Here is a 13,879-nt window from a genome sequence, read left to right as displayed (position 1 = left end):
TTGATCTGCAGATGAAGAAACAGAAAGATTAAAAAAAAAAAAAAAACAATGTTTCTTTTTATTTTAGTGTTTCAGCAGCTGAGCAATGTTGTTAATAAACATTGCCGGCTGTTTTTTTTGTTTTTGACAGCTCCACTTCTTTAACACTTCAGCTGTCAATAGGGGGGGACCCACTCACAGCTCAAAGAACCGAGCCTGAAAGTATCGGTTTCAGGTATCGGTGCATTTACAGGAGTACAGGTACTTGTGCAAATACTCGGTATCGGCACCGATACCGATACCAGTATCGGTGCAACCCTAATAGAAAGTAAATGAATACGACGTGGCAAATAAATCCCTTTCTCCAAGTGCACACAGAGTACAAACATATGCAATTATACTATTCAAGAGAAAAAAGAGTTAATTGCACAATCAGCAGTTGCTATAAATCATATCCATCATTCATAATATATGCTTCAAAATTGAAAATCACAGCATTAGCAGTGCTCCTTAGGTATAATTCACCCTATGCGCCTTCAAAAGTCCAAAATAAAACCAAAAATTTCCTAAAATAATTCATAGGGATCAAACACCAAATTCCATCCAAGAGTCACTGTCACCGCACCTCGTAAGAACCTCTCCCTTTTGGTTGACAGCCAAGTAGACAACCAATACACTATTGAAAATGCAGATACAGTAAGCCCTTGTACACACGGTCGGAGATTCCGACGGAATGTGTCCTATCGGACCATTTTGTCGGATATTCCGACTGTGTGTGGTCTGCATCGGACTGTTTCCATCGGAATATCCGACGGACCACGTTTTTCAACTTGCCGGTAAAATTTTCCGACAAAATACTCCTATCGGACATACTCCGGTCATGTGTAGCCTACTCCGACGGACAAAGTGCCACGCATGCTCAGATCAAATTCCTAGACCAAAGCTATTGGCTACTAGCCTGAACGTAGTCCCGTCGTAACGAAATAACGTCATCACGTTATGTACAATCGCATTTTCCGACAATTTAGTCCGACCGTGTGTATGCAACATCACTTCTGGACCTCTTCCGGAATTGATTTGGTTGTCGGAATATCCAACCGTGTGTACAAGGGCTTACTGTTGTACCTGCCAAAATTTGGAATTCTTGTGATCAAGGCTCATTGGCCCCAACTCGGGACCAGACCAATGTCATGGCAGAAAATCTGGTTGCCTTGGGCGCTTCAGCAGGGCTTGCACAACCAAGGCCGCTAAAGTCGTTCATAGTTCATGGTGGAAGGGGAACATTTTGGTCCTTTTTTGCGTTGGGTCCTTGTCCCAGCACTGGCCATACTACATTATATTATACAGGATTTATATTGGGCCAACAGTTTGTTCAGCGCTTTACAAAATGAGGGGAGACTCCTTTAAAAGTCCATAATAAAACCAAAAATTTCCTAAAATAGTTCATAGGGATCAATCAGCAAATTCCATTAAAGAGTCCCGTCACCCCACCTCCTGAGAACCTCTCCCTTTGGACTTTGAGCTCACCAAATCTCTGTATATAACATGCCTGAAACGTAGTTCCTTTCCATAGGGGTCCTCTATGTGCGGGATGTTCCTCCCTCCCATCTAGATGTCTCTCATATCACAGAAAACATACTCATAGCGTAATTCCGTCTTAAAATGACTTTAATTGTTGTTTGCGACTCATTCAGAGAGATCCCTCCCACTTCCTGTCCAGCCCCAGTGGGGGTCACAGGTGCCAATAAAAATCGGATATAGGTTCTAACCCTTTCGCACACTATCGGAAACGTAAAAATGAAAGGAAAAACTTTTTAGCCAGGAGTTGGCTTTTAAGACTCATATTCTAGTGCTAAGAAAAAAATCTATTAATTACATTTTTAATGAGTACATAAGTGGGTTAATTTTTTTTTTTATATCTGCTGGGTGTTCCTCTTAAATGTCTTATGCCCCGTACACAAGATCGGACTTTCCGCCAACAAAACTGTGGATTTTTGTTCGAAGGTTGTTGGCTCCAACTTGTCTTGCATACACACGGTCATACAAATGTTGGCCAACAATTCCAAACGTGGGAACGCGGTGACGTACAAGACCTATGATGAGCCAAGAAAAAGGAAGTTCCATAGCCAGTGCGGCTCCTTCTGCTTGATTCCGAGCATGCGTGGGCTTTTGTGTGCGACGGACTTGTGTACACATGATCGGACTTTCCGAAAACAACGTTTTGTTGGCGGAAAATTTGAGAACCTGCTAGCAAACATTTGTTGCCGGAAAGTCAGACAGCAAATGTTCGATGAAGCGTACACACGGTCGGACTTTCCGACAACAAGCTCACATCCAACATTTCCCGTCGGAAAATCCGACTGTGTGTACGCGGCATTAGAAAAATTATAACATTTCTTATTAGATTTATTGTAACATTATAACTGTGTATATTTTCCAATGTTATATAATACAAAGAGAATTATAAATTAAAACTTAAATTGTTACACTCACCTGTAGAGGTCACTGTTGCTGCCACACTCCAGTGCCACCTCCTGGTGATAAGGAGTACTGCACTCTATAACGCCTAAAACAAATAGACATTCACTTTGATATGCCAAAGCCTTCAGCTTGCTTAATACATATATTGGTACATTTTATCTATATCTTTTCTGATTGGCAGGGAGCACTGGTACAAGCAGAATGAAGCTGTCATGCTGAACTGCGTGGATCTCTCGTCGTTGGGTGGTGATCGTCCCATGATGCAGTTGAAGATCACAGCGCTCATGAGTGCTGATCTGTGCGTAAGTGAGAGACTGATGATGGGCAGTAGGAGGATAAGTGGGAGGAAATAGATGGGGAGCCTAAACTGAGAGCATGATGGCAGAGGCGGAACAAGATCTTCTAGCACCCAACGTGAAAAGTGCGCCTCCTCCCTTCATGAGCTGATAACCACACCAGTGGTATGGATTGCAGGTTTTGCCCTTTTTGTGCCAACCTCATATGGAAGTGTTCAAGGCTGTCACTTCTACGGACTACCCCTAGGCCCAACCCTGCATAAGAGCCAGTGGTGGGTTACAATAATGGGCTACAATAAGGGAAAAATGGGCTGCTGCCCAGACTCCGAATCAACCCTTAGGTTGAAGATTGTTTTAGTACGTAAGATTTTCATTCAGAAGGAGGTCAGAAATCACAGACTTAGCACCTAGTAACGGGGTCCTATTCAAAATGAATGATCCCACTAAACCCATGAACTGAGCCCTAGCCCGGGGCCTGAAGGACAAGTAATCCACAGCTGAGAAAGGCTCCCTTTCTGTCTAAAGTTGATGTAAACTCAAACAGCTAAAAACTCATATAATCTTTATAGTAATACAAAAAAATTAATTAAAAAAACGTAGTCTAAAAGTTAAAAACATTTTCAACACATTTAATTTGATCTGCTTAAGTTATAATATTGAGCCTTTGTTCACACTGAACAAGACTTTAGGTCCATGCGACTTCGGGTGCCACCTCCCAAATATGTCAAAGAATACCAAGTATAAATCAATGGACTTTAAAGAGGAAGTAACGCTTCAGGGAAAAAATAAATAAAAAATACACCGTGGAAGGCAAAGGCATAATGAGCTAGTAGGCATAGCCTACTAGCTCATTATGAATAACTTCCTTGAGATCGAAGCCCCCGAAGCAACCCTCATTCGCCTCCTCTGAGGCTGCCATCTATCCCGGAGTGACTTACGGGTATCGCGGCTTCGGCGCTGTGACTGTGCGCTGGTGCCGCCACTAATGGCATGATTGCCGTTAGCACCAGCATGTTCAGTGCGCCTGCGCCCGATGTCTAAAGCCGCGTACACACGGGCGGACTGTCTGGCCAACTTAGTCCGTCGAAACACATTTCAGCGGACAGTCCGCTCGTGTGTGGGCCTCAGCGGACTTTTTCAGCGTGCAGTCTGGCGGACTAAGTATTTCGGAATTTCCGTAATATTGTCCGTCAGACTTTGGTTTCAGCGGACAATCCGCTCGTGAGTAGGCTAGTTGGACGGACTAAGTATGGCGCATGCTCAGAAAGGATTTACACGGCCGAAGGTTGCATTGCTGTGTATTGGACGTCCTATTTCTAGTCCCGTCGTACGCGCTGTACACGTCATTGCGCAAGCTTTCAACGGACTGTTTGTGCATCGTGTGTGGTCAAGTCCGTTCATTCGAAAGTAGGACGGACTGTCCGTCGGATTGTCTGACGGACTAAGTTGGCCATACACTCCGCCCGTGTGTACGCGGCTTTAGGCGCATGTGCCATAGACATCGCTGTGGCTATTTCTGCAAATATTTCCTAAACCTTTTAGGTTTGGGAGATATTTCTTGCACATACAGGTAAGCCTTAATATAGGCTTACCTGTAGGGTAAAGTGGTTGTAAAGAGTTTACAACCACTTTAAAAGTACACAGGGACTACACCTGAAAAAAAGGAAAACTTTGTATTATTTCTATATCATATAAAATCAACATTTATACTTGTTCCAATGCATAACAAGCCCTTCTTCGTGATGGATCCCCTCCATGTATATATGTAGCACCCTCTCAGTTAGGCTGTTAGGCAAATTTAGTTTTTGGCTATTTCTGTAATCAGGGGAGCAGTGGTTGTTTTGTCTGGTCTGTTTGGGGCTTCACAGGCTGATAGTTTGATTGCTTCAGCCTGACTCTACAAGGAGATTCTGGAGCTTTGGGAGGGAGAATTTAGACAACCAGCCTGAATATTGAGCTGGGTCCATCCCGGGATGCTCATATGGTGGCTAGGTTCCTGGTACAAATATAGTCTGGAGCCCTGGAGAGATTGTCTTTTTTCCCTCCTGAGGGAATTGATTGGTGACCTGAGAAAGGGGGGGGGGACCTTTGAATGCTGGAATACTTCACAAAAGGCTGCACCTATGGACATATTTTGTGCCAGGATCCTGTGAGTAGAGTCTCATACTTGTGCTCAAGCTACTGTACTTCATGGTCCCCAGCCATGAACCATAGACCATTCTGCCTTTACCTGTGCTAAAACTACTTTGTGGTCCCCAGCTATGAACTGTTGACTGTTCTAGTCTGCATTTATCTGTAAAGCTGCTTCATGGTGCCCAGCCATGAATCAAAGACTGTTCTAGTCTGCCTTTACCTGTGCTCAAGCTTCTTCATGGTTCCCAGCCGTGAACCGTAGACTGCTCCAGTTTGCCTTTACCTGTGCTAAAGCTACTTCATGGTTCCCAACCATGATCCGTGGACTGTTCCAGTCTGCCTTTACCCATGCTAAAGCTACTTCATGGTCCCCAGCCGTGATCCATTTACTGTTCCAGTCTGCCTTTACCTGTACTCAAGCTACTTCATGGTCCCCAGACATGAACCGTAGACTGTTTTAGTGTGTCTTCGCCTGTGCTCAAGCTACTTCATGGTCCCCGCTATGAACCATAGATTGTTCCAGTCTGCCTTTACCTGTGCTAAAGCTACTTCGTAGTCCCCTCCCACCTCAGGCTACTTCATGGTCCCCAGCCATGAACTGTAGACTTTTTTAGTCTGCCTTTACCTATGCTCAAGCTACTTAGAAGTCCCCAGCCGTGAACGATAGACTGTTTCAGTCTGCCTATAACTGTACGCAAGCTACTTCATGGTCCCCAGCCATGAACTATGGACTGTCCCAGTCTGCCTTTACCTGTGCTCAAGCTACTTCATGGTCCCCAGTTGCAAACCTGTAGACTCAGACTGTTCCAAATCTACCTATACTTGTGCTACTGTTACTGATTGAGAAGTGTCCTCTGCCAGCTATACCCCATGTTTTGAAATATCACATACCACCCTAAACCTCCTCCTGTTATCAGTTCTACAAGTAAATAAAGGCAGTAAATAAGGCAACCCCTAGAGTTTACTGAATTAGATTATTGGATTGTTGCTGTATGCCTGGCTGCCTCTGCACTGCTTGGGAAAGAACCTGTTTAATCCACAGCGGCCCCTAAAGGGAGTAGTGCTACATATATATGTTGATTTTATGTGATATATGGAAAAAAAAAGTTTTGTAAAAAAAAAAAGGGTTCTAGGCTTTGGGCCTGCCTGGATGGGAAAATTCAGCTTGCTCTCAAAGTATTCCATTCCATAATTGCATTTGCTTCAGTTTGAGATGCAGATGTGATGATCCATTGACAGGTACATTTTAACTGCTTTTAAGTCGCATCAATCTGCTTCAAGCTTCTTTTGCATTCCCGTTGATTTATATGGGAAAAGTAACAGTTCTGATGCAAATAAAACCCAGCAACATATTCCTTTCAATCAATATAGCGCTTTCCTTTGGTGGTATTTAATTACCACTGGGTTTTTTATTTTTTTGCCAAACAAGCAAAAAAAAAAAAAAAGGAAAATTTTGATAAAAAAAAAAAAAAAAAAAACATTTATCATTGTTATAAAATTTTGAAAACGGGTAATTTTCCTCCTTTACTGATGGGCGCTGATTAAGCAGCACTGATGGGCACTGATAGGCTGCACTGATCAGGTGGCACTGGTGGGCACTGATGAGGCTGCACTGATAGGTGGCACTGATGGTGGTGTTGGACTCTTCCACTGTTCCATCTGGTGCTCCTGACGTCCTTCTCACACTACTTGGTGTAGGACAGGTTCACTTGAATAGATACATACTGGATCAGAAAATGCCACTGATTGTGTTATTTTTCATTCATTTCATTCATTTAGAAAGTTCTGTCTGTGTGTTTGTCTGATCCATCTCGGAGGAAGGAGCTTAGTCCACACAGGATATTGTCCATCATGGAGGGTGAGGTGAGCATCTATGACCCGGAGAGAATAGCACACTTGTAGCTCTGATACAACCAAACACTTCCACACCTTTCCCATCTTTGCTGCAGGACTCCACTTTCTCCTTTCTGTCGGAGCAACAGAACCATCACCTACAGAACTCCGTTCGCAGGCTCAGCCGGGTTGGAAAGGTAGATACAATACTATGTTATTACTATAAGTGTAATAGTAGGGATTGCCTTTAAAGTCCAAAAGAGACAACCTACAAAGTTGCTTTGTCAGAGCAGCAATGCACAATTCATTTTTCATTGCTTGGCATAACTGGGAACTTGACGTTTTTTTGCTTCTACTGCTGGCTTGTTACTGGCCTGACTCAGTTCTCCACATAAAATAATAAATTCTAAACTTGTGCCACCACTGCAGCCTAGAAAATGACTAGCAAATGATCAGGACAATGTAAACATAATAGGTGCTGCAAGGTGGCAATGGTGGTGCGTATGGCCACCATGGTGGACTTCATACACTGCCTCTACAGTGGTGGACTACATACACTCCGCCCTTACAGTGGTGGACTCCAGCATCCCCCCATAGTGCAACTGTTGTGGACTCCATACACTCCGCCTCTACAGTGGTGGTCTCCAACAACCCCCCCCCCCCCACAGTGAGTGGTGAATTCCAACATCCACCCCACAGTTCCACTATGGTGGACTCCATACACCCCCCCCACCCACCCTACAGTAATGGACTCCAACACTCCCCACAGAACCACAGTGGGGGGCTCCTTACACCTTCACACCCCGTCCCACAGTAGTGGACTCTGAAACCCCCCCCCAACAGTGCCACAGTGGTGGAATCCATACACCTCCATCCTAAAGTAGTGGACTCCAACATTTCCAACAACAGTGCCATGGCGATGGACCTTATACACCTCCCCCTACAGTGGTGGACTCCAACCGCCCTGCCCCCCCCCCCCCCCAACCTCCCAGAATGGCCAACTCCCACAGCCTAGGCAGGCTGCTTTTCGCCTGCAGAGGATCCTAGGTAATGCCCATATGCAATGCTGAGCCTCGATGATTGAAACTGAGATCCTGTCAATGAAAGAGGCAGGCCTGGGAAAATCAGGCTGGGGAGGGCCACATAATGCTCTTCTCCAGCCAGGAAATTAGGTGGGTTCTATCCGACTTCCTGGAGCTTCTAACACACATTGTGAGAAGCTCACAGTGTGCAGTGAAATTACCCATTTCAGTTCAGGAGAGGAGCCTGTACAACTGTGCAAGACTGAAGGGAAGGCCAGAGGTCATATTTAAGTTTACAAGCCATAATCTGGATATATCTGCAATAACGTAGAAGAAACTTTATAACTGTTTAGTAATAGGGGAGGTATAACAGCCCCAATCATCTCCTCTTTTCTCTCCCAGCATGCCAAGCAGAAACAAGTGCGGCTCTTGGTGGACGCGGAGTATACGTACATGAACCCCGCTCTCAGTCTGGTCACCATGGCCATGATGGCTCAGTGCAACCGCCAGGAGCCTTGGATCTGGAACACCTACCAGTGCTATTTGAAGGTACTTCCTGTGAATTACAGCCTAGACATTTATAAACTGAGGTTGCCTCATGCAAATTTTAAATAAAATTGAAGTAAAATTTAAATAACCAACATTCACCCCCTATCCTTCCAGCTTGATAACTAAGGATACATTTTTGGGCTTCTTTGGTAATGGGCCATTAAAGAGAACCAGCCCCTTACTTATCTCTACTCATGTATTTTTATGTACAAAATAAACAATCTATGTTAGGCTATCAAAATATATATTAATTCATATCAAGTGTATATCACAAACTAAATAAATACTTAAAAATAATATGCATATTTAAACACACAAATAATGAAAAAACAGCAAGTGAAAGTATTCTACTCACATATCGTAAAAAGCAAGATCAGCTCCGTGGCCCCTGTCCCGATGTCCGTTCAGACGAAACGCATAGGGCGGAGATACATCCTCTTTTCTGTGGTATATGTGTGTTGATCGAAGCCCTGCTAGAACGTAACGCGTGTATGGGTGGGGGGAGGAGCTTTTGCACGGACATCACCCATTGCCATCTCTCTATGCTTGATCCACGGATCTTGCTGTCACCAATTGTTGCCATTTTTACTATTTGCGCTGGTTTAGCGTGTGTTTTTTAAGCCTTTTACTTTTCAATAAACATATGGAGTACACTTAGAGTGCGTCCTTCTATTTTTTATACTTGCCTGGGATGGCTGTATCACCACATTACCTATTACTGCCGGTTTGGAGGCTAACATTGCTGGATCTCATTGCCGGACTGAAGTTCCATCCTGCCGGATCGGGGATCTCTCAAGCTGCGCTGGAATATACCATCATCCCTGTGTGGATAAACGTGTATTTGACCTTCTGTAGTACAGAGGTCCACCTGATCTGGTAAACGCATTTTGGCTTCTGTGGTGGAGGATCTTATCACAAATTTATCACTGGAAGATTTTATCTCACTTTCCTTCAAGAGGGATCTTGCCTTCCAACTTTTTGGACATTGGAGTTCTTGTTTTATGTGGAATGGACTCTTTTCCCTTATATTAATTGCGCTGCACTAACCATTGTTTTATATATATGTGTTGACTGATGGAATACCTTAATGTGATCTGCTACATAGTGGTGGTATATCCATCCATCTATCCTCATTCTGACCTTTTATAATTTGAGATCTAGCTTTCTGGTTAGCGGCTCTGAGCCTAATGCCGCGTACACACGACCGGACTTTTCGACATCAAAGGTCCGACGGAACGATTCCGGCGGACCATTCGATCGTGTGTGGGCTGCAGCGGACTTTTGATTTGCAAAAATTCGACAGACTTTAGAAATGGAACATGTTTCAAATTTTTCCGTCCGGAACTCCGCCGGACCCAGTTCCTACCGAGAAATCCGCTCGTGTGTATGCTAGTCCGACGGACAAAAACCAACGCTAGGGCAGCTATTGGCTACTGGCTATGAACTTCCTTATTCTAGTCCGGTCGTACGTCATCACATTCGAATCCGTCGGACTTTGGTGTGATTGTGTGTGGCCAAGTCCGTTCATTCGGAAAGTCCATCAGAACTCCGTCAGAACTCCGCCGAAAGTCCGTCGGACCTAGTCCCTCGAAAAAGTCCGGTCGTGTGTACGCGTCATAACTGGTGATTTGGTGCACAGAGGTTTTTATGGAAGAGGAATCTTTTCTGATCTCGAGTTGCCATTTTGTTTGTGATTGCGGGCACTTATTTACGTGAATGACTTTGAGTTTGCACTTTTCTTTTATGGGACGTGTTTATGAACTGTAAATTTTTATATTATGTATTTGCGGTATTTCATGCACTTATTGTATCCTACTCAGATATCACAAAAAGCAAGTCAGCGTGTCACAGATACAGCATCCAGCATCCCGGTGGGCATGATGACGTCATCGATGAACCTCCACCACACTGTCGCCCTTACCCCAAACGCAGGTGGTCAGACACTATAGCTGGCTACTGTGTTCTTCGCCTATAGCAGCCCTCTTTCCCATAAGGGAAGCAGGCCTACCGGTACTCGGTTGCCCTCTGGTCTTATACACAATGCTATAGTGCCTGGCTACTACGCCAAGGCAGGCACGAACTGGGCAAAGCAAACAGGTACTTGCGGTTGGCAGACAGATAGCGCGGTTCTATGACAGTCCAGGTAAAAGGCAGGCTGAGTTCAGGGAATACTCCAATATTCGGTCCAATTTGCATGAGGTTTGATGAAGAAGAAGAAGAAGGCAGCGTACTGGGGGGCAAAGAAACACATCTTTTTGTACGTCTTTCTCGTAAACGCCTGTCTATACAGATGGCTACTTGCAAGGCTTCATTCAATGACTTTGGTTCAGAGTAGTGTACTAAAGAGTCTTTGATGGGGTCTGATAAGCCTAACCTGAACTGGCTTCTTAAAGCTGGGTCATTCCACCCTGAGTCAGGTGCCTAGCAGTGGAAATCAGAACAGTGTTGTTCATTGGTGCGTTTATCTTGACGTAATGACCTAAGGTTAGTTTCAGCTGAATATGCACGGTCAGGATCATCATAGAGTAAACCTAAGAGCTTGAAAAAAGCTTCAACTGACCCTCTGGCTGGGTCTTCTGCGGGAAGCCTAAAAGCCCAAGACTGTGGATCCCTCTGCAACCATGTAATAATCAGGTTAATCCACTGTGCCTCAGAACCAGAAGAGTGTGGCTTCAGAACCAGAAGAGTTGGAAAACATATGGGGGTGACCAGAAAAATGGTCAGGTGGGTTAACTTTGGGCTCTGTCTCCTGCGTTACTGCTGGAGGTGCGTTTACAGGCACAGACAGTTCCTGGACTTGGCGTGTCAGTTTGAAAATTTCCTCAGAAAATAAAGAAGACTATGTAGAGTCCATCTTCACAGAATTTGTTTTCCTTTTTTGTTAAAGGCTTGTAATAATTTCACATCTACCCCAACGCAGGTGGTCAGACACTATAGCTGGCTACTGTGTTCTTCTCCTATAGCAGCCCCCTTTCCCATAAAGCAAGCAGGCCTACCGGTACTCGGTTGCCCCCAGGTCTTATACACAATGCTATAGTGTCTGGCCACAACGCCAGGGAAGGCACGAACTGAGCAAAGCAAACAGGTTGGCAGATAGGCAGAGTGCTTCTATGACGGTCCAGGTAAAAGGCAGGCTGAGTTCAGGGAATAGTTCAATATCCGGTCCAAGGTCATACACAGGGAAATCCAAACTAACAGAGCAGGGCAGACAGCTGGGGGGAGCTTGATCACGAATTATCACGTATCACTCTCTATCACAAGCATGAGAGCGAGTGTTTGGCTGGCTTATAGCTTTGGTTTCCACCCAGACACTGACCACATCAATCACCTTGCAAATGAATAAAGACAGGGAGAATGCCATAGCGAAAAGCAGGATACTGGAATGAGGATCAGGAGCGCTAGACGCACCTGACACGTTTCGTCTGAATGGACGTCGTCACAGGGGATACTTGCTCTTGATGCTTTTTCATTATTCATGTTCATATATGTGCATTAATTTTAAGTATTCATTTTGTTTGTTATATGCACTATGAAACTGGTCAGTCTTCATTGGGGACTTACAGCTCAACACTGGGTTGGCATTGCTGACAAGGAGAGAATGTAGGTGAATAAAAGAACACACAGCTGTCCCTGAGAGGTAACAAACACAGTCCACAAAGAAAGCATGCTCTACCGTGGATTACCTGGGAAACTAGGAACCGTTACTCTGGCCCAAATGCCTTTAGAATCAAGCAACAATACTGATAAAATTAACCCAGATACTCAGTAACATCCAACAGAACAATTTTTCATCGGTTACATAGCAGGGTGCAGCAGTAATACGCTAACGCATTTTGGCCAAAGCCTTAGTCATAGGGGGAATTGCAGCTTAACCACTGCCGGACCACCCACCATCATTATACGTCAGTAGTTTGAAGAAGAATATCATTGTTATGGCAGCAGCTAGCTACCATAACCCTGTTATCCCCTTCTTCAGCGGGCTGTCCACTTCAAGACAAAAGTGGTCTCTGAGGCGGATTCACCGCAATATCACTTTCATCAGTGGCGGGAGAGGGCCCCCACCCCTCCTGCCACGCTCCGTTACCCTCCATCGCTTACTGGAGCTGTCGGTAGTGACGGAGGCGATCTGATCCTTCTCCTGGCCTGACATGGAGACAAGTGAGGGAAAGATGGCCTCCACCCTTCTCCATATCATTGCAGGGCGAAAGCGATGTCAAAACGTCACTTCCTCCCATAGCTCTTATAGAGCCATTTTTTTATTGAAATTTTTTTAAATGACAACATTTTTTTTTTTATTGCATTTTAGTGTAAACATGAGATGTGAGGTCTTTTTGACCCCAGATCTCATATTTAAGAGGTCCTGTCATGTTTTTTTTCTATTACAAGGGATGTTTACATTCCTTGTAATAGGAATAAAAGTGACACCATTTTTTTTAAAAAGAACAGTGTAAAAATCTAAAATAAAAGGTAAGATAAATAAGAATTTTTTTTTTAACGCGTCCCGTCGCGCCGAGCTCGCGTGCAGAAGCGAACACATACGTGAGTAGCACCCGCATATGAAAACGGTGTTCAAACCACACATGTGAGGTATCGCCGTGACCGGTAGAGCGAGAGCAATAATTCTAGCCCTAGACCTCCTCTGTAACTCAAAACATGCAACCTGTAGAATTTTTTAAACATCGCCTATGGAGATTTTTAAGGGTAAAAAATCGAATAAAAATTTAAAAGTTTGTCGCCAATCCACGAGCGGGCGCAATTATGAAGTGTGACGTGTTGGGTATCAATTTACTCGGTAATAAAAATATAAAAAAAAAATTGGGCTAACTTTACGGTCTTATTTTTTTAATTTAAAAAAGTGTATTTTTTCCCAAAAAAAAGTGTGCTTGTAAGACCGCTGCGCAAATACAGTGTGACAGAAAACATTGCAAGGACCGCCATTTTATTCTCTAGGGTGTTAGAAATATATATATATAATGTTTGGAGGTTCTAAGTGATTTTCTAGCAAAAAAAAAACTGTTTTTAACTTGTAAACAACAAATCTCAGAAAGAGGCTCGGTCCTTAAGTGGTTAAGCTGAATTTTTGATTAAAAGAAGAGCCAGGGGTTAAGGTCTAATGACTCAGTACCAGCTTTGCTCCTGTAGGATTCAATCCGGAACCTGTCCCAGGATTTGGACACAGCGGTGGGTTTGGGACTGTGTTTTGGGGTGAAGTTGGTGCGTGGGGCGTACATGGACAAGGAGAGGAAGTTGGCTAAATTAAAGGGGTACCCCGACCCCATACAGCCAGACTGGGAAGCCACTAACAGAAGGTATGCTTACTTCATATCCTCTGTCTTCTATGGCAATGCCTCTTTTCTATAATCCGTTTTCTCATGACTTTTAACCTTTTATATTCTTTAGTTACAATGGCTCCCTGGATAAGTTGCTGGATCTGATTGGACAGGAGGGACAGCGTTATAATCTCATCATCGCCAGTCACAACGAGGAGTCCGTTCTTCACGCAGTACGCAGGTAAGTACAAGAGGCAAGTCCTGACAATTCTTCACTGACAGTGATTCTTCTCTGCTGGACTACATAACTGCTCTG

General features: G+C 44.2%; 1 protein-coding gene across 2 annotated transcripts in view; it reads left to right on the top strand.

Moving 5' to 3' along the window:
• Window positions 1-13,879, top strand: part of PRODH2 (proline dehydrogenase 2) — a 32,813-nt gene that overhangs the window by 9,920 nt on the left and 9,014 nt on the right. For both annotated transcript variants that reach the window (XM_077447425.1, XM_077447424.1), the window contains exons 3-8: window positions 2,642-2,762; window positions 6,669-6,752; window positions 6,839-6,919; window positions 8,147-8,293; window positions 13,436-13,602; window positions 13,694-13,804. In XM_077447425.1, the coding sequence (XP_077303551.1) occupies window positions 2,642-2,762; window positions 6,669-6,752; window positions 6,839-6,919; window positions 8,147-8,293; window positions 13,436-13,602; window positions 13,694-13,804 (711 nt within the window). The remainder of the gene's footprint in view (window positions 1-2,641; window positions 2,763-6,668; window positions 6,753-6,838; window positions 6,920-8,146; window positions 8,294-13,435; window positions 13,603-13,693; window positions 13,805-13,879) is intronic.

The sequence above is a fragment of the Lithobates pipiens genome, unplaced genomic scaffold (assembly GCF_037356315.1).
Source record: "Lithobates pipiens isolate NorthernLeopardFrog02 unplaced genomic scaffold, aLitPip1_a1.2 Scaffold_22, whole genome shotgun sequence".
Classification (NCBI taxonomy): Eukaryota; Metazoa; Chordata; class Amphibia; order Anura; family Ranidae; genus Lithobates; species Lithobates pipiens.
Note: the sequence above shows the minus strand (reverse complement) of the source record. Positions and strands in the feature narration are given on the sequence as shown.